The sequence below is a fragment of the Talaromyces amestolkiae genome (genome assembly GCF_001896365.1).
Source record: "Talaromyces amestolkiae strain CIB chromosome Unknown scaffold1.1, whole genome shotgun sequence".
In the NCBI taxonomy this organism is placed as follows: Eukaryota; Fungi; Ascomycota; class Eurotiomycetes; order Eurotiales; family Trichocomaceae; genus Talaromyces; species Talaromyces amestolkiae.
Window position 1 is genome coordinate 273,016 of NW_024468037.1, and position 24,058 is coordinate 297,073.

The 24,058-nt window shown below is 47.4% G+C and overlaps 9 protein-coding genes across 9 annotated transcripts; 6 read left to right on the plus strand and 3 right to left on the minus strand.

Moving 5' to 3' along the window:
• Window positions 1-2,267: 2,267 nt before the first annotated feature.
• BHQ10_000088 (uncharacterized protein) lies at window positions 2,268-4,542 on the plus strand (the record flags this gene model as incomplete). The annotated part of the gene is made up of 9 exons (XM_040881644.1): window positions 2,268-2,293; window positions 2,435-2,485; window positions 2,546-2,571; window positions 2,642-2,668; window positions 2,733-2,768; window positions 2,827-2,975; window positions 3,025-4,289; window positions 4,343-4,447; window positions 4,500-4,542. The coding sequence occupies 9 exons, from the start codon at window positions 2,268-2,270 to the stop codon at window positions 4,540-4,542; spliced, it is 1,728 nt and encodes a 575-aa protein (XP_040728593.1).
• A 594-nt stretch (window positions 4,543-5,136) lies between these two features.
• BHQ10_000089 (uncharacterized protein) lies at window positions 5,137-6,363 on the plus strand (the record flags this gene model as incomplete). Its single annotated transcript, XM_040881755.1, has 6 exons — window positions 5,137-5,184; window positions 5,256-5,289; window positions 5,366-5,454; window positions 5,515-5,545; window positions 5,639-6,141; window positions 6,214-6,363. The coding sequence occupies 6 exons, from the start codon at window positions 5,137-5,139 to the stop codon at window positions 6,361-6,363; spliced, it is 855 nt and encodes a 284-aa protein (XP_040728594.1).
• Window positions 6,364-6,829: 466 nt separating this feature from the next.
• BHQ10_000090 (uncharacterized protein) lies at window positions 6,830-7,813 on the minus strand (the record flags this gene model as incomplete). The annotated part of the gene is made up of 2 exons (XM_040881867.1): window positions 6,830-7,529; window positions 7,599-7,813. The coding sequence occupies 2 exons, from the start codon at window positions 7,811-7,813 to the stop codon at window positions 6,830-6,832; spliced, it is 915 nt and encodes a 304-aa protein (XP_040728595.1).
• Window positions 7,814-8,091: 278 nt separating this feature from the next.
• On the plus strand, window positions 8,092-9,762 carry BHQ10_000091 (uncharacterized protein; the record flags this gene model as incomplete). The annotated part of the gene is made up of 7 exons (XM_040881978.1): window positions 8,092-8,131; window positions 8,205-8,324; window positions 8,389-8,984; window positions 9,034-9,297; window positions 9,348-9,509; window positions 9,566-9,652; window positions 9,706-9,762. The coding sequence occupies 7 exons, from the start codon at window positions 8,092-8,094 to the stop codon at window positions 9,760-9,762; spliced, it is 1,326 nt and encodes a 441-aa protein (XP_040728596.1).
• A 341-nt stretch (window positions 9,763-10,103) lies between these two features.
• Window positions 10,104-11,514, plus strand: BHQ10_000092 (uncharacterized protein; the record flags this gene model as incomplete). Its single annotated transcript, XM_040882089.1, has 3 exons — window positions 10,104-10,301; window positions 10,382-10,660; window positions 10,723-11,514. The coding sequence occupies 3 exons, from the start codon at window positions 10,104-10,106 to the stop codon at window positions 11,512-11,514; spliced, it is 1,269 nt and encodes a 422-aa protein (XP_040728597.1).
• A 447-nt stretch (window positions 11,515-11,961) lies between these two features.
• BHQ10_000093 (uncharacterized protein) lies at window positions 11,962-13,171 on the minus strand (the record flags this gene model as incomplete). The annotated part of the gene is made up of 7 exons (XM_040882200.1): window positions 11,962-12,423; window positions 12,475-12,555; window positions 12,614-12,729; window positions 12,788-12,846; window positions 12,900-12,922; window positions 12,999-13,069; window positions 13,132-13,171. 7 exons carry the CDS (start codon window positions 13,169-13,171, stop codon window positions 11,962-11,964), a joined length of 852 nt encoding a protein of 283 aa, XP_040728598.1.
• A 1,030-nt stretch (window positions 13,172-14,201) lies between these two features.
• Window positions 14,202-15,266, plus strand: BHQ10_000094 (uncharacterized protein; the record flags this gene model as incomplete). Its single annotated transcript, XM_040882310.1, has 3 exons — window positions 14,202-14,286; window positions 14,360-14,706; window positions 14,760-15,266. The coding sequence occupies 3 exons, from the start codon at window positions 14,202-14,204 to the stop codon at window positions 15,264-15,266; spliced, it is 939 nt and encodes a 312-aa protein (XP_040728599.1).
• A 324-nt stretch (window positions 15,267-15,590) lies between these two features.
• Window positions 15,591-17,623, plus strand: BHQ10_000095 (uncharacterized protein; the record flags this gene model as incomplete). The annotated part of the gene is made up of 6 exons (XM_040882421.1): window positions 15,591-15,598; window positions 15,648-15,939; window positions 15,990-16,076; window positions 16,131-16,310; window positions 16,364-16,547; window positions 16,608-17,623. The coding sequence occupies 6 exons, from the start codon at window positions 15,591-15,593 to the stop codon at window positions 17,621-17,623; spliced, it is 1,767 nt and encodes a 588-aa protein (XP_040728600.1).
• A 535-nt stretch (window positions 17,624-18,158) lies between these two features.
• On the minus strand, window positions 18,159-22,869 carry BHQ10_000096 (uncharacterized protein; the record flags this gene model as incomplete). Its single annotated transcript, XM_040882532.1, has 10 exons — window positions 18,159-19,459; window positions 19,519-19,679; window positions 19,743-19,854; window positions 19,914-20,082; window positions 20,738-20,769; window positions 20,962-21,305; window positions 21,358-21,562; window positions 21,611-21,622; window positions 21,675-21,834; window positions 21,883-22,869. The coding sequence occupies 10 exons, from the start codon at window positions 22,867-22,869 to the stop codon at window positions 18,159-18,161; spliced, it is 3,483 nt and encodes a 1,160-aa protein (XP_040728601.1).
• Window positions 22,870-24,058: the final 1,189 nt, after the last annotated feature.

The following is a 24,058-nucleotide window of genomic DNA, read 5'->3' on the forward strand; positions in this document are numbered from 1 at the left end:
GTTATCTCCAAGGAATATATGATACCAGAGGACACTCCCGATACTAATGATCAATTTAAGTCCAAACTGCATTCAGTAAGATCGAGGCCGAGGGTCTTCCCAAATGCTGACCAACAGATCATTTCAAATCTCCGTCCATGGAGAATCTGGAATCGGGGAGTATTCCCAATACACATCACTAAACCCAATCCAAACCAAGGCAAACGTGTTAAAGAATTACAAAGTTTCCCATATTTACTAGCGATGAGAATCATGATGGCCCAGTATTTCGAGGTTTAGGGATATAGGTACATCTTTAATCACACAAAAGATGCAAGCAATAGCATCGACACTAAAGTCGTAATAAAGGAAACAACGTTCACAAAGCAGACCGCCAAAGCGTATGTTTAGCCCTAACATCAATCGAGTTTCCAACTTTAGTGTACATTTCCTGATTTGGCTCAATAGCATCGTGTGCGATGACGACCTTTTCGAGCTCTTTCGCGGAGATGCATCTAGATTTCAGCAGGATACCACACGCCAATCTCTACGTACTTATCAGCGACAGGGAAAACCCACACCCTCCCACCGCCTCTGAGCACATCTTTAAGTATGCCTCTAAGCAATAGTACTAGCTCACAAAGCTCTGCAAACGATATCCCCTCTTAGAGTTCACTTTGTAGTTACGGAGACTCACTATGGGGACATACCACAGGTTTCAGTATAGAGGATTAACTACGGAGGCCCACCAAAGATCTTTATTACACGGAGTTGGCGCACTAAATCGCACCATTTATTCTGATATTTCAGATATTATAGGGCCTTTATACAAAATTTAAATGCGAATAGCTTCATATAAGTGGGAGGCGTATCATGTGTAGTATAAAAACTCAGTGTATTTCGCCATATATTATAGCTCATGGTAGACTGCCAACATGCCGAGGTATCCACTGTTTGTCGCCGGTGTTTTGTTCAAGGGTGAATGTAAAGGACAATATAAATCAACAAAAAGGACTTAAGTCCGTAAGGGCGAAACGTCCCTCCTGAATCCCTACTTTTGTTTACAAGGTTATGAAAACTGACGAAAACGCATTCTCGAGCGGAATTCAACATTGAAACAAGAAGAAGCTTGAAAGTCAGAGACATGCAGGAGAGTCTAATGAGGACATTGGACCTGAATGATTCCAGGCTGCCTCAGAACGAGATGTGGATGTGGCGCAACATATGATAGGCATTGAAGAAGATATACGTATGAAGAATAAGAACGGGAAATTGTACTTGTTTCAGGTGTGAAAATTGGATATGAAAGATTGTTCCAGGTGCTATTACAGTCTGGATTGCAATATGAGGAGAAGTGGCAGAGCACTTGGTATAGCTGCGGAAACGGATATGAAGGGATAGTTCAGACGCCCATAGATCATGATCCAGACGTTATGAAAGGGGCCAAGTAACCTTCCAAGTCCCAATACCACTGCTATCGCCTCTTCTTTTTTGCCAAATTGACTTGGCTCGTTTCAATGGAATTTGACGAGTGCCTGACTTGCCGCAATTTCCGGGGTATTAGGGTATATCTTGATATTCATAGCCTCAACCCCCACACTGCTGGTCACCGGGTGCATCAACGTGCATCTTTCTATACCACTTGTGACTGCGGCAGTAAACGTTCTACCTCGTTCATCTCACCGGAGAACGAGGCATGTTACCATTTCGACTCGCATCCTCATCGTTAGTCCGATCTTCGCCAATATTTATGAGGTAGACATACAATTAGGGATGGATCGTCAGGTATCCTCTTCCTGTTGCGGGCCGATGTTTGTTGTTACTTCTGGGGTTGAGTAACCAAGACATCTGGTTTCTTTTTCTTTTCGCTTGCTAGTTCCATTACCCGAACCTCGTATATGAACCATGTCGAGATCGGAGTGATCAATCGTGACCGATTCCGTGGGGTCAGGGTGATGTGAACGCTGCAATAGCATGATAATAAAAAGACAACTCGGTCAATTAGGGCTATTTCGCTGTCAGAAATCATGCCTGAAAATGCCTGAAAGTGATCTGACCAATCAGAGACGACTTATTGTTTCGTTATCTTATCGGTCATCGTATGAGTCACCCACCACTCACAGGCCCCAATCGCTCCGATTTCGCGGTACATTCGGCCACTGTCCCGCCCTCACAATATCGCCGCTTAAACTACTTGCTTTCTTTTCTTGTTCTTTCAAAAGACCAGCTCAGCGCATTCAATTCTAACGCCTTTCGCGATTCCAATTGCGAAATCACAGTCCGTCAATATGTGTGGAATCTTCGCTTGTCATCAGTACGTCTTTGACTTTCACCCTGGCTCTCTCTTTTTTTTTTTGTTGCTGCCCCGCAAAGATTTTGTATGCTGGGGGGGCAAGGGGAGAAATCATGGTCGAACACATCGAACAAGCAATTGCTAACAACAGCTTTTTGACAGTCATCCCGATGTCCAGAAGTTCAAGCCTACGGCTTTGCGGATGGCAAAAGCGTAAGAATATTCTCTAACCCCCAACTTAAAAGCCCAGGCTAATATCGTGTGCGCTTTCAGCATCCGTCATCGTGGCCCCGATTGGAGTGAGTTCTGACGATAACAACAATTCCGGATGATGAAATGGATTGAACTGACGTTATAACAACTACTCAGGCGGAAGCTTCATCAAGAACAAGACTAGTAAGGAGATATTCAAATTATAGGTTGATCCGGATGTGATGACTCATTGCTTTTTGCGCAACAGTTCTCGTCCACGAGCGTCTAAGTATCGTCGGTGTTGGTATGATTTTCCGTCTTTGCTTCGACCTGATCAGCGTGTCGCTTACTGATATGCATAGACTCTGGGTCCCAGCCCCTCGTCAACGAGGACTCCTCCATCGCCCTCGCCGTCAACGGAGAAATCTATAACCATCGTATCCTCAGAAAATCCCTGGACCCCAGCTATAAGTATAAGACACATTCCGACTGCGAGGTTATCATCCCATTGGTATGTTGAGACCGATCGTCTTCAAAAAGACTATTCTGACATGGGATAGTACATGAAATATGGTGTCGACGCTCCTAAACACCTCGATGGAATGTTTTCCTGGGTCCTTTACGATGCCACGGAAGACCGTGTTATCGCAGCCCGTGATCCTATCGGTATCACCAGCTTCTACCAAGGCTGGTCTTCCGAGACTCCTGGTGCCGTTTACTTCGCCTCCGAATTGAAGAGTCTGCACCCCGTTTGCGACAAGATCGTTGCTTTTCCCCCTGGCCACGTTTACGACTCCAAGACCGACACCATGACCCGTTACTTCGAACCCACCTGGTGGGACCCCAAGCGCGTACCCTCGACCCCTGTCGACTATAAGGCTATCCGTGAAATGTTGGAGCGTTCAGTTCGCAAGCGTCTTATGGCAGAAGTTCCTTATGGTGTGCTTTTGTCTGGTGGTTTGGATTCTAGCTTGGTCGCCGCCATTGCACAACGCGAGACTCTTCGCACGAGAGATTTGCAAATGACTGGAAGCTCGGTTGCATCGACCAACGGCGAATCTGAGCTTGTTGGCATTGACGATGAGAACGACTTGTCCACCGTGACCGTCCTCGCCCAATTGCACTCGTTCTCTATTGGGCTGCCTGGTGCTCCTGACACCGCCGCCGCTCTTGAAGTTGCTAACTTCCTTGGCACTCGCCACCATGCCTTCACCTTCACCATTGAGGATGGTCTCAACGCGCTCTCCGACGTCATCTTCCACCTTGAAACCTACGACGTCACCACTATCCGTGCCTCGACTCCCATGTACCTGTTGAGTAGGAAAATCAAGGCTCTTGGTGTCAAGATGGTATTGAGTGGTGAGGGTAGTGACGAAATCTTCGGTGGCTACCTCTACTTCCACGCTGCTCCCAACAGGGAGGAATTCCACGCTGAGACTGTCAGGAGAGTGAAGAACCTCCACCTTGCAGATTGTCTCCGTGCCAACAAATCCACATCTGCATGGGGTCTTGAAGCCCGTGTGCCATTCTTGGACAAGCAGTTCCTAGAGACCTCCATGAACGTGGATCCCCAGGATAAGATGATCACAAAAGACCGCATTGAGAAGTACATCTTGCGAAAGGCATTCGATACCTCTGATGAGCCAGACGTTGCACCTTATCTGCCAGACAAGATCCTCTGGCGTCAAAAGGAGCAGTTCAGTGATGGTGTCGGATACGGATGGATTGATGGACTCAAGGACAACGCCGAGCTTCACGTTACCGATGAGATGATGAAGAACCCTAAGCCTGAATGGGGTGATGACATTCCTGCCACCAAGGAGGCGTACGTATACCCCAAACCTAGTATATACCCGCAGAATTCCTGACATGTTCTAGTTACTGGTACCGCATGATGTTCGACGAGCACTTCCCTCCTTCTTGTGCAAACACTGTTGAGCGCTGGGTGCCAACATGGTCCAAGCAGACTGATCCTAGTGGACGGTAAGCAACACACTTCTTCCTCCGTCAAAAGGCATGACTAATGGAGCCATAGTGCCATCGCAACTCACGTTGCCAAGTACGAAAACGCAGCTTAGAGAACCCTAAAAAATCCGTCATTGATACCAACTGGGCGATGAATACTGAACATTGTGGGGCGTAGGTACCTATTTTTTTTGTTATCGAGGACTATTTTGATTAGAATTCCACATCTTTGTTTCTTCCAGGAATTTTTCTTATATATCTCATCTAGAAAGGTTGACGCAATGATAGGGATTATTTCGGGCATGTATTAGAGAGTGAATGAATTGTTATTATTACTGTTGTATATATGTCCGGTTGCCTCGGCAGTTCACTTATGGCTGTAGGTTGATGCCTCAAAGTCTAGGCACGCAATAAAGGTAGCCGGTGACATAATGCGAAGGGCAACTCGGCCTCTGATTGGATGTTGATCACCACTCGGCGACTTCTGCCGGCATGGATCAGATCAGCCAATCACCGCCAACGCGGGCTGCCCCGTGGCTCTGCTCTCTCTTTCTGTCTGTTTCCCCCCAACCAGTTCCTGGGAGTTGTTCCGCGCTTTTTCCTCCCATCCCAGCCCGACTCCTTTCTTCTCCTGCTAACTACATCACAACATCAACACGTCCGTCTAAACAACTTTTCTACCACCCTCATACCATCTATCATTCACAATGGCTGCTCCTGCTGCTTTCTCCGACATCGCCAAGGCGGCTAACGATGTGAGCATCTCGAAATCTTTGCATCCGCGGTTAACCTTAGCTGGGTGTTGTACTAACGACTCTTCATGTAGCTCCTCAACAAGGATTTCTACCACACCAGCCCTGGTAAGTGCTTCGATAGCTGCAATTGCCTTTGTATATTTCAATAAAGGAATATTTTGACTAACATTTGTCGCTCTAGCCAGCATTGAGGTTAAGTCCAATGCCCCCAATGGCGTCACCTTCACCGTGAAGGGAAAGTCCACCCACGACGGTCCCATCGGTGGCTCTGTTAGTTAAACTATTCTCTTACTTCTACACGTGAATTAAGCTAATTGATACCTACAACAGCTTGAAGCCAAATACGTTGACAAGCCCATCGGTATGAATCCTTATACATGAGTTGCTGTTTCATCCTTGTTTCGGAGCTCCGAGCAGCAGAGACGGAACGGACTCGAATACTAACGGAGATCAGGCCTCACCCTCACCCAGGCCTGGACCACTGCCAACGCTCTCGACACCAAGCTCGAGCTCGACAACAACATCACCAAGGGCCTCAAGGCTGAGATCCTCACCCAGTACTTGCCCACCTCTCAGTCCAAGGGTGCCAAGCTCAACCTCTACTTCAAGCAGCCCAACCTTAACGCCCGTGCTTTCTTCGATCTCTTGAAGGGCCCTACTGCCAACCTCGATGTTGTCCTTGGCCACGAGGGTTTCCTCGTCGGTGCTGAGGGTGGTTACGATGTCCAGAAGGCTGCCATCACCAAGTACTCCGCTGCCGTTGGTTACAGCCTTCCCCAGTACTCTGCTGCCATTACTGCCAGCAACAACCTCTCCGTCTTCTCTGCCAGCTACTACCACCGCGTGAACGCTCAGGTTGAGGCTGGTGCCAAGGCTACCTGGGACTCCAAGGCCGGCAACAATGTCGGTTTGGAAGTTGCCAGCAAGTACCGTCTTGACCCCTCTTCCTTCGCTAAGGTAAGTCAATAAGTCAACATGGACACAACAGCCCAACTGTCGCATTCTCATGCTAATACATTTCTACAACAGGCTAAGATCAACGACCGCGGTATTGCCGCTCTCGCTTACAACGTCCTCCTCCGCCCTGGTGTCACCCTCGGCTTGGGCGCTTCCTTCGACACCCAGAACCTCAACCAGGCTGCCCACAAGGTCGGTGCCAGCTTCACCTTCGAGGGTTAAGTGTCCTCTACCAAACCAAACAAATGAGATACCCCGGATGAAGGTATTCCGTATTGATCTCGCCTTGTTTGGTCGACTCATGGAACGTCTGCGTAATAGAGTATGCGTGGTTCTTTGATACCGCGATTTGTTTCTTTCTATTTTCACCTTCTTGTAATAGTGACTTTGAGTGGGCGTTTCTTGAGTCGGACTCGACGAAGCCAGTGACGTGCGATTTGGCGCATCCGGTTTTTACAATGGGGTGTGTTTTAAACGGAAACATGCACCTGTTATCTAATTGTGCTACTGACAGCTATCTGTATATCAAATAAACAAGAATTTCCTTTGTCACAACTCTTCCATTCAAGGTAAAACATATGAAAGTAATATTATGTCAGGCTTGTGAAAGCTGTCTATTATACAGTGGGCATCTCAAAGGTATTATATACATAGCGTGGTAAATCACTTATCCTCCTTTACTATTACATCAAGTCTCCCGATTCCTTCCTTTATGTTGCGATCTCCCTGTCTTACTGCTAGGCCCAGCAGCAGCAGTACTACCCTCACTCACCAACGCCCCAAAAGCAGCCGTAACAAGCAAAATCCCCGAAACAATCACAAACCTCAACACAAAACTCCCGCCCCTCTCGGCCTCCAAAATCTCGCGCTCACGCTGCATCTGCTGCGATCTTCTCTCTTTCCGTCGCGCATCCTCCGCTGCCTGAGTCTTGTAATGTCCCTTTGCATTAAAATGCCAGACGGGATTATCGTTAATAAAAGACGTCGGATCTTCGCTGTTTTGTGCCCCTGGACTGGCCGGGCCACCGGTACTAGTATAATGACCCCCCGGCGCCCCCTGCTGCTGCTGCTGTCTCGCGCCATATCCCCCATGCGCATAAAAACTAGGCGGAGGACCCCTAAACGCCGTGCGTCGTTTACTCAATCCACTCGCTGGTCTAGACCCGGCATACGTTGCGCCGGCACTGCTGTGGCTACCCATGGGATGTGTATGCGTTCCTCCATGGGTGGACGTACTGCCGATGCCATGATCGAGATCGTAGCGCGCGCGTTTGTGGCTGTCGCCGAGGATGTGGTACGCAGAAGAGATTGTGGCAAAGCGTTCGGTTGCTTTGGGGTCGGAGCGGTTGCGGTCTGGGTGGTGTTTTAGGGAGAGAGCGTAGAATTGTCTATACCCGAGAGTCGTTAGGATCAAGTCTAGATTAATGGATTACGGTTTCTGGTTGGTAGGTACGCACTTTTTTATTTCGGCGGCTGTCGCGGTCACCGGCACATTGAGGATTTCATAGTATGTAGGCTCGTGGCTACGAGCATGGAATCTCGTAGTTGTAGAAAAGAAAACCGAAGAAAAGACTGATGATGAACCAGGGCTGCGCAAGTGAACATTGAGCTTGTTTCGCGTATTAAGCGTCGAAGGGGATAGCCTTCTAAGAGTCGTCAAACGAGGCGGCATGCCTCATTGCGGTGTGTCGTGATAGCCCAGACTCTCCAGCGATCAAGAAGTGTAGAGAGCAGAAAACTTGTATGAATGAAGTCACGGAAGCTATCGATCGCTGTGTATCGGAGTGCGTCATCGGCTGGKTAGTATGCGTAATTTACGTGTATGGTAATTACAGCGATAGGCTTGCCAAGAGTGGCCGATCAGCCCGGCTATCGATGGGACATTTTTAGTATTTTACTGATCTCCTCTTCCCCCACCTTCGAGATTGAAGAAGCAAACTACACCACATCATGGCTGCTCAGGCTAGTGAGGAGCTGGATAAGCTCAAATGTGAGCTATACCCTTTGTGTCTTGACTTTGAGCATTTTGGTCTGGAAACAATTGTACTGATAGTAATTGCTAGTGAACGGCCAGAATGGTCATGCTCAAGAGCAAGTAAACGCTGCAGATGATGCTGCCGACAACGACGATTCGGAGGATGATGAGAAGGAAGAGGAAGGTGGTGAGGGTGCTGCTACTGGAGGTGAGTTGTCACCAGGAATTCTCCAATTGATAATTGGCAATAAGCTAAATGGTACAATGTGCAGCGGCAAAGAAAAAGAAGAAGCGCAAGCCTAAGAAGAAGAAGAAGGGCGGCGCCAAAAAACAGTCCTCTCCGCCTCGAGTCCCCATCTCCGAACTATTCCCCAACAATTCATACCCCGAGGGTGAAATCGTCGAGTACAAAGATGAGAACAACTACCGTACCACAAACGAAGAAAAGCGCTATCTCGACCGCATGAACAATGATTTCTTACAGGAATATCGCCATGGAGCCGAAGTACACCGACAAGTCCGCCAATACGCACAAAAGAATATCAAGCCCGGTCAGACCTTGACCGAGATCGCCGAGGGTATTGAAGATTCGGTTCGTGCTTTGACGGGCCATCAGGGTCTAGAGGAAGGAGATAATATAAAGGGAGGAATGGGCTTTCCCTGTGGTCTTAGTATCAATCACTGCGCCGCTCATTATACACCTAATGCGGGCAACAAGATGGTTCTGCAGCAGGGTGATGTCATGAAGGTTGATTTCGGTGCTCATATCAATGGTCGGATTGTGGATAGTGCTTTCACGATGACTTTTGACCCGGTTTATGATAATCTTCTGGCTGCTGTAAAGGATGCCACCAACACCGGTATCCGGGTATGTCACCTACCTCAGGTGTTTGAATTAGGTATTAATATCTATTTAGGAAGCCGGTATCGATGTCCGCATGAGCGACATTGGAGCAGCCATCCAAGAGGCCATGGAGAGCTATGAAGTCGAGATTAACGGAACCACTTATCCCGTCAAGGCAATCCGTAACTTGAACGGGCATAACATCGATCAACACGTGATCCACGGTGGCAAGAGTGTACCCATCGTCAAGGGCGGAGATCAAACCAAGATGGAGGAAGGCGAAGTCTTTGCTATCGAGACTTTCGGAAGTACCGGAAAGGGTTATGTGCGAGATGATGTTTGTATCCCCTCTATACTATCTATCGGTATCGATTCTGACTTGTACAGATGGAAACATCGCATTATGCTAAAGTTCCAAACGCTGCGAATGTGTCACTCCGCTTGTCCTCGGCAAAGAATTTGTTGAATGTCATTAACAAGAACTTTGGCACTTTGCCATTCTGTCGTCGATATCTTGATCGACTTGGTCAAGACAAGTATCTTCTTGGAGTAAGTTATGCCCTCAGACCTCCAGCTGAGACATATGCTTATATGCATTAATCTAGTTGAATAACCTGGTATCTTCTGGGATAGTCCAGGACTATCCACCATTGTGCGATATCAAGGGCTCGTATACTGCCCAATATGAACATGTGCGTTTGAAAGTCTTATTGTTGCCCCTGGGATCATTGCTGATTGCTCCTAGACCATCGTTCTCCGGCCCACGGTGAAAGAAATTATAAGTCGTGGCGACGACTATTGAACGGAATATGTGTTTGGATAGTGTTTGGTATAGGCTTGACTGCATATAAAAGTAACTGTAGCTTCAAGACAATCAAATTGTACTGCTGAGTGTATTTGAGTACTAAAGATCATGCGTTGTACGGGGATGCGGACAGCCGACAGTAGCCCCACGTGCAAATAGAATAATCCGGCCCCGTTCCTGATCCACTGAACATTTATCTGTTGATCAACACCTTACAATTCGCAACAACTTGCAATACTGGATTCTATCTTCGATAAGAAGCCCTTCCAGATTTCCATACACACATGGAGCATTAAAAATATCCTATCCTGTTCTTTAATTTCCTCCTGACCCTCCCAATGGCATCTGTCACTTCGACCGCTACTCCAACCCTCAGGGTCAACGCCGCAAAGGGAGTAACAGAGAACCAGCAACCACCACATGGCTCCAGAACACAACCCCCCGATGGATCAGCTTCCTACGATCATTTCTTCTGGACATATACTGAAGAACCTCACCGCTCGAGACGTCAAGCCATCATAAAAGCTCATCCGGAGGTTTGCTCTTCCCCCCTTCTCCGCAATACGGATGCCTAGCTCGACAAAAGTTCAATTGCTAATTATACCACTGCGTAAAGGTCACAAAGCTATGCGGTCCTGAACCCCTTACGAAATGGCTCGTACTCGCCGTCGTCTCCCTACAAATTACATGCGCATATCTGCTCCGTGACACTTCAATGTTCTCATGGAAATTCTTCCTGACCGCATACGTGATTGGGGCAACCTCGAATCAGAACCTCTTTCTCGCCATCCACGAAATTTCACACAATCTGGCATTCCGGTCTGCGCTTGCAAATAGGTTGTTGGCTATTTTTGCCAATTTGCCGATTGGGTTGCCGTACAGTGCTGCTTTCAGAGTGAGTTTATAAACTTTCCCCATACTAAGGAGAGCCATGCTGATGCATATCCTATTGTATAGCCCTACCATCTCACGCACCACAAATCCCTCGGCGTCGCGGGCCTCGACACCGATCTCCCCACGGCCTTTGAAGCGTTTCTGCTTGACTCTCTGCTCGGCAAAGCGTTCTTCTGTACATTCCAAATTTTCTTTTATGCGCTCAGGCCCATGTTTGTGTACAGTCCGCCCTTTACGTCCATCCACGTCCTCAACTTGATCACTCAACTCAGCTTTGATTATGCGCTTGTGCGAGTCTGTGGCGGGKCAATACAGCCTGTTTTGTACTTGTTGTTTAGCTCATTTCTGGCTGGATCCTTGCATCCCTGTGCGGGACATTTTATTGCGGAGCATTACTTTTTCTCGGAGGTCAAGGCTGGCGGCACAGAGTCGCTATCTGAGTTGAAGAACGAGGGAAAGAAGAGTCCGCTGGATTCTCTGCAACCCCCAGAGACGTACTCCTACTACGGCCCACTGAATATCCTGACGTACAACGTCGGACTACACAATGAGCATCATGATTTCCCTGCTATACCGTGGACAAGACTACCGGAAGTCCATCGTATTGCACGCGAGTTCTACGAACCGTTGCCGTGCCATCGGAGTTGGGTATGGGTTATCTGGACGTTTGTGCTCGATAAAAATGTCGGGTTGTGGTGTCGCGTTAAAAGGGCTCAGGGTGGTAGGATTGTTGGCGGTGGAAGTGGTGCTGGTTTGTCGAAAAAGGCCGGAAGAGGAGGTGAGGGGATTTCTGCCTCTTCTATGAAAGAGGAGGAAGAAGAGGATGGGTGGAAAGAGAGTGAGATTCAGAATTAGTTCTTTTCATTTCTTTCCATAGAGGGCTGATGGGGTTTTTGCTTTGACGGAGTTTGGGATGGTATCTTTAAAAGATTGACATAATTGTATATAGCTATTACGCACTAGAAATTCCATGGGAATCTATCGGTACGGGATGTATCAATTCATTCACTGCTAAATTCAAATGTGTGAATAGAAATGATAAACACGAACTGGAGGAGGACGAGGAAAATGCCAAATGCATTTCATACGCTGTATAGGGCTATGTCGAACAAAATCAAGAGCTTCCAACGTCTACGTGATAAAGGAGACACGCAGGGACCAAAACAAAGTAGACAGACAAGAAAAGAATCAAAAAGGAAGTTGCATCACCTCGACATAATAAAAATGTGGATAGGGAAAAAAACATGCTCCGAGATAATTATAGGCCGCAAAAGAGAAAAACTAACAAAAAGACGAAAGTTCTTAAAAGAAGAAATAAGCAAGCAAAAAGCTCAGTAAGCACAACGCCGCTACGATCTGAACCGGCACACCCAGCTCCGCTGCTGGCTGAGCAACCTGTTGTTGTAGCGTGTTACTGGCCTTGCTGATAGAAGATCCCTCACCAACTTTCCGCTGGCGCAATCCTTCTCCTTGTTCGGTAAGTTGAGCTTTGAGTTTTTGGATCTGCGCAAGTGCGTCTGACAATTGCTCCTTTACGTTATCGGTGAAGTCGGACTTGGTCTCTGCTGCAGCGCCAGATGGTGCATTCTCGAAGAGGGATGAGTCAGCCTCCTTTGAGTCGGGCGTCTCTGGCTTGGGTGATTTTTCAAAATTGGGCGCGGGGATGGGTGTGGAATCGTCGACGATCTTTTTGGCGGTTGGCGCAGGGGTTTCGAAGGCGCCGCCGGGTGAGGAGTACGCGGGAGGTTCTTCTTCGGTTTGAGTCTGCAAGGTGAATGAGTATTGAGAAGACAAATTCATAAATGCTCAACATACTGGTCCGTTAGCGACGCCCGCAGGTAGATAAGTCACTCGAATTTTCCGTTCTTGGATTGCTGATTTCGGTGCTTTCTCGAACTATTCCCCATATTAATTAGGAAAATTCTCTCGACTGTAGAATCTCACGAGGACTCACGATCGATGTGACATTGGAGAACTCCAAATCTCCAGTGATAGCAACCGATTGCACCAAGAATTTATCTTTGCATTTCGCATCTGCCGGAGGGTCCTCCTTCATCGCTTGTAGTAAGACTATGGCTCAAAATTAGGCTAAAGTCCAAAGCACGTATCTCAAACCGATATGACCAACCTTGTACTTCGACATGTTTTCCAGGTTCTACACGGCCAGAGTTGGGACGCACACAGTAACTGCAAATCGATTAGAGCCGGATGACGCCATGGGTAAGTTGATAGATACGTACTGCTTGGGAGCGGTTGTCTTGACCTAGATTTTGACTGCAGTCAGTAATCATGGTATCGATAGCGAGATACTACAGCGCAAGGATATATCAAAGACTGACCTTGAATGCGATTGGATCGCTTTGCGGGTTGCGGATATGTAACACTTCGCTTACTTCACGATTAAAGGGACCTGTATCCTAACGTTAATGTTTATTCAGACTAACTTCTTTCGAAAATTGATTGGGCTCATACGGCGAAAACCGAGATCACCGGGCTCGAGATCGACGGACATGGCGTTCGACTGGAAATGGGGAGGAGATGGAAAGTGACAAAGGACAACAACGACAAGGATCACAACAGTCTGCGGAAATAATCCTTGGAGCAGTTGCAGAGATAGAATCAATAGCAGAACGAGTGAGTGAGGGTGCGTAGACAGCTTTCGGAGGTCGGAGAGCGAGCGGAGTGTGTTGGCGAGAGAAGCGACGTTCGTGGTGGTGTCTTCTCGACGATGATGATGTGCCTAGGTAGGTTGGTCGATTCATGTGTTTCCGCTCGGAACGCTTAGATAATCGAGTTTTGCGGCGGCTTGGCGTGTAATTTACCAGATTACCGTATGGGGCACCATGTGATGTCATCTCAATACGCCGTCAACATACTTTTTTACATTGATAATATGTGATTACATGCGATTTCGTTCTGTGTTTAATTCGATTCTAATGGTTCTTAAAATAATAAAAAGGCTTGTCGAATAGTCCTGTGTTTTTGGTTGAGTGAACAATCTTGTCCCATGACCCTACAAGGTTGCTGACATAGAGAATGATCATCCCCAGTGAACAGATGCACGTCCGATGTTCAAATCGGTCATACTGTAAGATGAAGGAAACGATATCGGATCTTGATCCAGTAAGGAATATAGTGACTAGGTTATAAAATTCCCCGTAGACGTAGCTGTGGAGATCAGACTCAAAAGACCGTGGCCTGTGCGCTTATTGCGATGATTATCGAGGTGAAGTCTCATACATGCGAGCTTCTGAGGGACAAGTTCCAAATTGTTCTATTTCTGGGCGGAGATCATTCGGGGTTGACCGCCCTCCGTTGATAAGATAATGTCGCCCCGCTGTCCACTACGTAGCTTCTTGACCTGAATAATCATCCCTACCAACTATTTTCTCCTTATTCGTCTGTTTCGCCTCATATCGACATTCTCGAACCTTAGTGTAGGCATTATTCCTATTTCCTCAACTTGTGACCGTGAAATAATCACCAATCCAAGCCAGAGAGATACGCCCCGCTACTTACTTCTATTCTATCTCACATTAAAGATGACTGCGTCCGATCTCGAGCAGCTGCTGGAAATGGGCTTCGAGAAGGAACGGGCAGAGCTTGCTGTGTCAAAAACTGGAGGATGTACGTTTCTCCCTCTTACCAAAAGATGTCATTTCCACATATTTGCATGCTAATTCCAAGCTGTTTACAACAGTACAAGCTGCCCTTGAGTGGCTAGAAGCGAACCAAGACAAGTCACTGGACGAAATCAAGTCTGCAGCTACAAATACAACCGAGGAAGAAGGAGCTCCAGCTCTTAAAGAAGGCGAAGAACCTCGAAGCCTGGTCTGCAACGAGTGTGGCAAGAAATTTAGAAGCCAAGCACAAGCCGAGTTCCATGCATCAAAGACGGAGCATACAGACTTCTCCGAGTCCACGGAAGAGATTGCACCACTGACAGACGAGGAAAAGAAGGCTAGACTTCAAGAGTTGCGGGAAAAGTTAGCTGCGAAACGGGCCGTACAATCAGAGCAGGACAAGGCGGATCAAAAGAGAAATGAGGTGAGCAATGAATGAAGCTTGAAATGAATGTCATTCTCATTAAGAGATTATAGGAAATTCGCCGGAAGCACACCAAGGAATCTCAAGATATTAAGGAAGAACTGCAGAAGAAAGAACGGATCAAGGAAGCTGCACAGAAGAAAAAGGAAAAGCAAGACGAAATAGACGCCAAGGCTCGTATTCGAGCCAAGATTGCTGCAGACAAGGAAGAGCGACGATTGAAAGCTGAACGGGAAAAGGCCGAGCGAGCCGGTCAAGCTCCTCCGCCTCAACCTGCAGCACCTGTCTTGCCAACTACTTCCGGTGCGGTGACTTCCAAACCAGCCTCAGCCTACACCGAAACTCGTCTACGCCTACAGACGAGCAAGGGCAATATTATGAAGACATTTCCTGTTGAAACGACGTTATTCGAAGTTGTGGCAGCGCTCAACAAGGATGATGGAGTTGAAGTACACAGTTTCACTCAAAATTTCCCTCGAAAGACCTTCGATAGTGAATACTTTGGAGAGTCACTTAAAGACTTGGGATTGACCCCAAGTGCTAGCCTTGTCGCGAAATAATGGAATGGACACAGGTCATGATATTTAGACATCGAGGTAGTGATCTCATAAATGACATGAACACACGCAAAGCTTTTTTGAAGTGATTGGCCATAAAGCACAGTTAGTCTGCATAATGTTGAGCGATACCACGCAGTAGTTGCATAGTATTAACCCTAACCCTATATAACTTGCACGTGGTTTGGCGTCTGTAGGTCAGCACCTCGACGCGTCTCGGTCGCGTCAACCTGGAACAACTGTACCCGATTCAACTACAAGTGACGATTACCATCACAGGCTAACGAAATCGTATGCCTTTTGATATCTCATTTATCAAATTTGAAGATGCCTGCGTGAGTCCCATACCGACTTTTTTGGATTATTAATACTGACGATAAACAGAGTGGGCGACCAACACCGCGAACCGCCGAGCACAGTGACCGGAACCGCGAACCCATTCGATGAAGGACCACGGCGTATAAGCGAGTACACTGCTCGAGAAGTAGCCACACTCCAGTCACGCCTCGACAAGCAACTTGGGCCGGAGTATATTTCATCTCGATCAGGACCTTCGGGGCAGAAAGTTCATTATCTTGCGGCGGAGAAATGTATCAATCTTGCAAACGAGGTGTTTGGGTTTAATGGATGGTCGAGTTCAATTCAGAACATACAGATTGATTTTGTTAGTATGATGGTATGGTGATATGGACGAAAACAGTGAAGACTGATTGGTATGTACGATAGGTTGATGAAAATCCGACAACGGGAAAGATCAGTCTGGGATTATCGGTCATTGTGAGGGTTACATTAAGAGATGGCACTTATCATGAGGTATGAACAGCTTGGCGCTTTGAAGTGAATTGCAAGTCTAATGAACATGGTCAGGACATCGGATATGGCCATATCGAAAACTGCAAAGGCAAAGCGGCAGCTTTTGAGAAAGCCAAGAAGGAGGGAACAACGGACGGACTGAAACGTGCCTTGAGAACATTTGGAAACGTGCTAGGAAATTGTATCTACGACAAAGAATACCTTGCTAAGGTGACCAGACTCAAAATTGCTCCGGTATGTACTGATCTTGAAAAATCATTTCCAAGCATATACTAAAAAAAAAACAGAGTAAATGGGATGCAGATAACCTGCATCGTCACCCAGACTTTGCTCCTACAAAAAAAGCGCCCATACATGACAAAAAGACGCTAGACGAGTTGGAACTCCCTCCACGACCAATTGAGTATAATAATCGGAAAGAAACCTCATCACATGAGACTCTTACATTTGATGGAGACGCAGAATTTGGAAGTCAGTTCTCTATCTACCCAGTTGTGCATACTGTTCAGTCATGTCTAATTTTAATTCTAGGTGATGTATTTGATGAAGCGGACTTCGTAGCCAACACGGCTGGGAATCCTGACGAAGTCGTATTAGACGTTGATACCCCGCAACCCATACAGAGACCACAAGCGAGACCGCAATTACCTCCAGCCCAGCAAAGGCCGCAGGAATATCAACAACGTGTAGCACCGCCAAATCCTGCAATGACTACCCCCTCCAAGCCAGAACGACAGTGGAATGGTCCTGCAGCAGCAACTAACGCAGCATTTAGCAATAATTCGAACCTGAATGCCACGGCTCAAAGAGGGAGTTCGGTTGGAAACCCTCAAGGAATGAATCAGACGAACCCTTTGGTAAACAATAGATCCAGCCAAGAGTTTCAAAGATCAAACAATACTGCTGCTGGAATCGTCAAGACAGAACAATCAGCCAATGCTGCGAATACAATGGGCAACCAATCAACCATGAATAACAATGGACCAGCAGAGCCTGCGGTCGGCTTCTACTCCGCTCGCGCAGTCGATATACTACGTGACAACCCTCGCGCATCACCAATGGCGCCCAAATTCGACCCTCATGCAGAAAGCCCGTCAATCCGCAAAACGGCCGGTATAGATCACACCAAGAGCGTGCCCGTCTCGAAACCGATGCTATTTGGAACATCCCAATCACCAGCCGGTCCTGGCGCTGCAGCAGCAGCTGGTGCTGGTGGAGGGCGAGACTTCATCAACCCTGCGACGGACGTGCATCGTCGCATCGGAGCTCCAGGCGGTGTTCCCGGCGGTATAGCCAGTCCAGTGAACAAGGGATTTACAACATCATCTTATCGTCCGTTGACACGACCAGCCGTTGACAACAGGAACGCCGCGAACAACAACACCAACATGAACAACCCGACGAATGACCCATCACTGAAAAGACCACCACTAAACGACGTCACCAACGCGCCGCTGCCAGGCGCACTCCCAGGATCTGGTGATATCAAAAGGCCGCGACTGAGCAGTGAGGCGCCGCAACATCAACAACAGCCACCGCAACAGTGATTCCGGATATATATATATATACATTTTATCTACATTTGCCATCATACATGGTTTCTCTCGTGTTTGATATATATTGATATTGTGGTAGGGCGTTCTCAATGCTTATCAAATTGGTGCGTCTATCGATTTATTCAGGCGATATTGGGCGTTGGAATCAGAGTGGCATTAGGGGGTTAACGACGGCAGGAGTTATTTGCAATTTATTCAGTAGTGATTGAGAAAATTGATGAGTGTCATATTATCTATCTACCTTTCTCGACACATTAGTCACAAACACTTCAATATCATCATCCTAAGACAACCGTCCCTTAAATGTGATCGACACCTTAAGTCCGACTTACTCACTCCATCAAGAGGTAATTTGAGATTCGCGCATTGCTAACATTTTGTAGATGGAGCCAAGCCGCAGAGATGGTCTGACTGAAATCACAGTGAGATGAAAATAGAGATGAGAACCAAAATATCCGTCAACATCATGGCCTTGTATTCTCCAGACCAGATTCAACAAAGGTTCCGTTGTCAGAAACTCGCCTGCTTAGCTAGCGTAGCGAGACTCATACAGGGACTTCGTAGCCTTTGGAGGAGCCGGGGATTTCAGAGCCGTGGAGGCATACTTCTTTTCGAAATCTGCAGGGAGGGGAGGCAATTTCGGCAATGTCTTCTGCCAATAGTCCACGGGGTTTTCAGAGTTGTTGCTGGTGTTTCTGGGTTTGAAAGTCTTCTTCGGTGACTCCTTGAGAATGTCGGCCATCTCAACGTCTGCATCTGCCCAACGAGAAGCTTGCAGGCCCCCTTTCACAGGAGCTTGAACTTCAACAAACGTGGGTTTGGCTGTTGGCACAAATGGTCTAGCAGTGACTGCCTTTTGCAATGGAGTAGGCGACATTTCAATCAGCTTTTCCGGAGGAGGTACCATTTTTTGCGGTTTGCTGTTCTTTGGGTTTGAAGCTGCATGGATCATGTCCAGTAGCTTCTTTTGCCGATCTTCCAGAAGCGTCTTTTGCTTGCTGTCTGATAGGTTGAAGTCGGCTAATGTATCATTAATAAAGCCGAGTTCTCGCATCCAAGCGAGCTTCTTACCGAGAACGCTCGCAGCAGCCGTATTGCCGTCGGATATGTCACCATCCTCGTCAAGCGCCATCATGTCTGGTACTGAAGCACTCTTAATTGGCTCTGGACCTACCTTCTTTGGAGGGCTGTCAAGATCGAGAAGCAGATCCGCATCTTTCGTAGGCCGAATTTGGGCCCGTAGGGTGGAGGTCTTGGTCTGCGGCTGTGGAAGATTCAAATCAAAAAATGGACTTTCCAGATTTTGGACTGGCTTGGGAATTCCAGTTGGCTTTGGCGTCGCAACAGGCTGCACGACTGAAGCTGATTTGGTTGTAGTTGCTGCACGGGGCGTGGTGATCACATCGATTTGCGAAGCAACAGGCTTGGTCAATCCGAGTGTCGACGTGGTAGCGACCATCTGGGTAATACCAGCGGGCTGGGTGGTTGCAGTTGGCTTGGAAGTCACGGCCGCCGGTATTTTCACGATAGGTTTGGTAACTACAGGTGCCTGGCTAGTTGCGACTGGTTTCGTAGCCATAGCAGGCTCGGTTACAACAGGCTCGGACTCCAAAGATGAATTGGCATTTGATGCTGTCTCAACCTGGAAAGTAGAAGGCGAAGCCGGCGCACCAGCCTGGCTTGTTTTGTTCCTCACAGAACTCAGCCAGGACCCTGGGTCGGCTAACATCACTTCATAGTTCTGAGGCGTGCTGGCGACGGGCTTAGGTGGAGCACGGATGGGACGGCGTTGAACCTTCAGCGCTTTGGATCGATCAAATCGGTTGCCTGTGTGTATAATAAGAGTTGTCAGCCTCGGTCTGAAGCTTACAACCAAGTGTACACACCTCCTGGGGGTTTACCAAATGCGGGTCTTGTAATACCTAGTCCCGGAGCAGGTTGTTTGTGCATCCCAACCGTAGATTTTGCTGGTCCAAGAKCTGGGTCCAAATGGTGTTTTCTACCAGCTTGTGTATGATGACTGTGACCACCTGCTCTAGAAACAAGTCTAGATCGCGTCCAAATTAACTGATGGCTGAGTCTATCAGAGGGGGAAAGGAAAAAGACTAACCTCTCCTTATGGCGCATATCGAAATGCAGATGGGCGCGATGGCTCTGCCCGTTCATTAATTGAGGCTCACCGGTAAACGCCCCTTCTTCAGTCTCGACTTTCCGGTGGAAATCTTCAATGTGGTCAGACCAGGATCATCTGTCTGTAATAAGAATCATAAGCAGGACTCACTGGACCACGCGTCGAGATGGTTTTTATTCTCATCTTGAAGTCGGGCTGTTAGGGGATCCTGCACTGATTTTCGTAGATCTTCAAGATCCTTTTCGGTGAACCTAGCGTATGGATCGCGTTTGTCCTCTGCTGTGGTGATCTCGATACGCCTGTCAAGACCTAAATCCACCTATAAACATGATGAGAAGCTATTAACCCAATTATTATGTGGTGCAAGACACTACCAGCTGCAGATTTTTTTTAGATGCCATGGTATGGAGTATGTAGATATCGGTCGAAATCTGAACTTCTCAAGGGGGACAGCAGGAGCAGGTCTCTTGGTTGTCACTGGATGACCAAGAAGCGATGTAAATATCCGATGGTGAGAACAAGAGTGAAAGCATGTGGTGAGAGAGGGGACAGCGAGAAATTAAATACTGTTGGGACGAAGGCCAGATGAGTCAGTGTGAAAGTTGAGATTTTGAGGAGGGCAAATGTGAAGAAGAAAACAAGAGAGCAAACAGAAGAAGAAGAAAGAAGGAGAAGGAGAGGCCAGTCAGATTGGGGGNGGGGGGGGGGGGGGGGGGTCTGATTGGACAATGGGCAGGGTCACAGAGGGAAGGACCGACTTCCCAGTTGGGAAACAAACATCTGCCTGATTTGGCCGTTTGTCCAGAACAAGGACCTGGCCGAGACAAAGAATCTTTGAAAGTATATCAGATTGAAGAAATACAAAGCTAGAATGGAATTGATCTTAAGGAAGTAGCTGGCAACGCTAATACAGACCGACGTCGAGCGACGATATGCAAGAATGAAATGAAGCTGGGCTTCTGAAATATATGTACAGTGTAGAAGAACGAGGGGTCCAACGCCGTTTCTGAAGGAAAGTTAGTAAGAAGTTCAAAACAAACCAGGAGCTAAACGAAAATCTCACTGACAGCATGCTTCTATATCGCGCCACCACAAGTCTGAGCCCCGCCTTCGTCTGTTGGGAGTGAAGCCAACGTCAGCAAATCCCTAGTATTCTTGGAGAAGGTTTTAGTAGAGCACTCACTTCTTATCATCTTACCCACTGCTTGGAACAGACTGATGACCATCACAGCTGTGCCAAACACAATACACGCATAAGCTGGAAGCTTAGCTGTATGGCTGGTATTACTTAGTTTCACGTAGCAAAGCGGTGGGAGGATATAAGCCAACGCCGCTGCGCTGGTGGCACCGATTAATTCAAAGACTGCACCGAGGTCGCAGGTCACTAGTGACAGGAACATGGACGTGAGGACTAGGACGGTGGTGAAGTACAAATGACGGGTTGGATGGAAAGGTTCGTCTGGGAAATAGTAGGTGGTCATGACGGAACGGCAAACAAATGCCTCTAGAGGTAAGGTGGTGAGCATGTTCAGGCCAAAGCAGCTAGATACTGGTCAGTCATACTCTTCAAACAGTGCTACAAGTTGTTACTCACAGCCGCGCTATGTTCACCATGATATTGTTGGAGGGAAAGTTGTTAAGCACATTGCCCTGAGTTTTCGACCCAAATGACAAGAATCCAGCAAGGGCCATTACCAAACACATGACCATCGAGACTCCAGTGGAGTAATGCGTCACAGTTGTGAATCTGTCAAGTGTTGGTTTTTTCAACGATCCGTAAATCAAAAGGCTGTTATGATCTAGTCACAATTAGAATGATTGCTTGCATCAGCAATTAGGTTACGTACGGCAGACAAATGCTAGAGACTCGTGTTAGCATATTCATAATAAACCATGATCTCAATTACTCACCAAAAGATATAACCCCAATTGCTTGAAAGAACCCGGAGTTGATGATAAGATTCCCTTTCAAGTCACCCCTTAGCTCGGATGGCACCCGGAAGCCCTGGATTACGACTGTGACTACGATGACAACCATACTGACGAGGGCTAATGCCGAAGCTTTTGCGAGCTACTACCATTAGCACGTATCCAGACTTTGCGATTCTGGCAAACTTACCTTGGCAATATCTCGGTAAAGGGAGAGCGGGTAGGAGATGCACAGTATAAAGAGAACTATCACAGCTCTCCTATCTGTGAGTAACCACAGGAACGGCATATCTCTCAAAGAAGGAAATAATGCGGCAAAGACATGAGGTATAGTATCGCCCACTATGATGCAAAAAGCAATCATGCCTCCGAATGCAAATGCCCATTGTGCAATGGATATAGCAATCAGACCGCTTCTTCCAAAACAATGTTGCATGGTGGCTTGGAAGGAATCGGCGCCGCTCATTTTAGAATTGATGACAATGAGGCGGATAGTCCAATCAACCGTAATGGTCAAGACAACTAAAAGAACGATACCTGTTACCATACCAGCTTGCTTCAAAGCGTACGGCTGGCCGATGATACCAGCTCCAATAATGCTGTTTGCCATATTCATAAATGCCATACGCATACCACTCCGAGGTCTGGCACTTTCCAAGTGGTCTTCGGGAAAGAAGTCGTCAGACGTTGCCAGCGTCACACTTGGAGCTTCAATGCCTGTGAGTAATGGTGCCATTTGTCCTGTACTACTGCGGAGGCGCTCCGAGCCATCTACCATATAGTCTTCCTCATCAATCCACAAGTCATCACCATCCTGATGCTCCTGGGTGTGGCCATTGGTGGTCAGTGTTTCTTCCTCCGCAACATGTTCGGAGAGGTCGAATCGGACGCGGTGGGGAGTTCGTGGAGTACGACGTTGTCCGTCTGGCGCTGGCTGAGATATTGACGACTGCCGCGGAATGTGTGGCCTTGCAGGGTGACGTGTTTGTGATTGTTGTAATTCGTGTTGGTATTCATCGGCAGTCCCGGGGAGTACTACCAAGTCGTCGTCGCTGTCCCCAGCACTATCGTGGTGGCCGTCATGGAAAGAGCTATTCGAGAGAAGAGCGCGGGATTCTTCGTCATTCGAGCCCCTTCGCTCGGAGTTCCGAGCAGTACCTACCTCATCTTTTGGCATCTCTGTCAATTGTTGAATGAAGGAAGAACACAGTAGCCTGAAACTCCCAGCTTTGTGTCAGCCAACTGATAACGATAAGGGATGATGTCACGTGAAACATATTAACCCTAACCCTGATTATTAGTATACAACAGACAGCAATTCATACCACAGTGTTTATGAAACGAATATTCATGTTCAAATTTCATGTTCACTATGGATTCGTCAGATTCTGGATTTTTGTTGCATATATTATTTCGAGAGATCAGGTTAGACAAGCTATCAGTGAACGCTCTGTTCGAAGTGTACAGCTGGGTCGCTCCTTCCCTTTCTGCCAGGACAATGTAGACCTCAAAACTGGCAGCAGCGGCTCCTCTACTTGGCCTCCTCATTGGAACTTCTTCTTCTTCTTCTTCTTTGACATTGCGATTTACATCCTTTGGTGGCCCTTGATGGCTCAGCTTGTTGATCTTGGTAGCCATTCTTTCAGGACCAGTTGTCCAAAAGGACGATGCTTGGTGTCCAGAGCCACTGCAACGTTGATACGTAGCGACAGTCCAAATCCTATGGAGCCGAAAAATCACAGACTTGACTATCGAAATGCTTGGATTACTTTAAAGCAAGAACTCTTTGTGGATCTATACATTGAAGCGTGTTTAGACCCGGGCATGTCTATGCCAAATTTTGTAAAGCAAGTCGTCGAAACAGTGCAAGCTTCTTTAGTGAGTGGTTTTCGAGAAGCATATCATTGCTTGACTAACATTATCACTTGTTCGAGCAGATTAGTGACAGTCCGTATCTCCGGACGTCGACGATGGATTACGAATACCGCTGGTTAGGTGGTACAGTCGTTCTTCATATCTCTGTCGTCTTGCGAAAAGTGCCTCATATATCTCCTCGAATAATACCCAAAAGACTGCCTCGCAAAGTCAATGAATGCGCAGCTGAACCTCATTCACCACTCGGAATTGATAGGGCAACATTATCACATATCGCCGTATATATGAAAACCGTCGAACAATGCACCTCTTGGAACTTGTTTCTAGCCAAGCTTTGGCTGAAAAATCCTCATAGCCATGAACAGGATCGCGAAACCAGCCCAAAATCCAAAATAGTGACCTTATGCCGTCCTCACTCATCACTCAAACTACCGACGCGTAAAATCGCAGATACATTCATCGAGCAGACTGAATGTTTAGCTTCAGGAGAC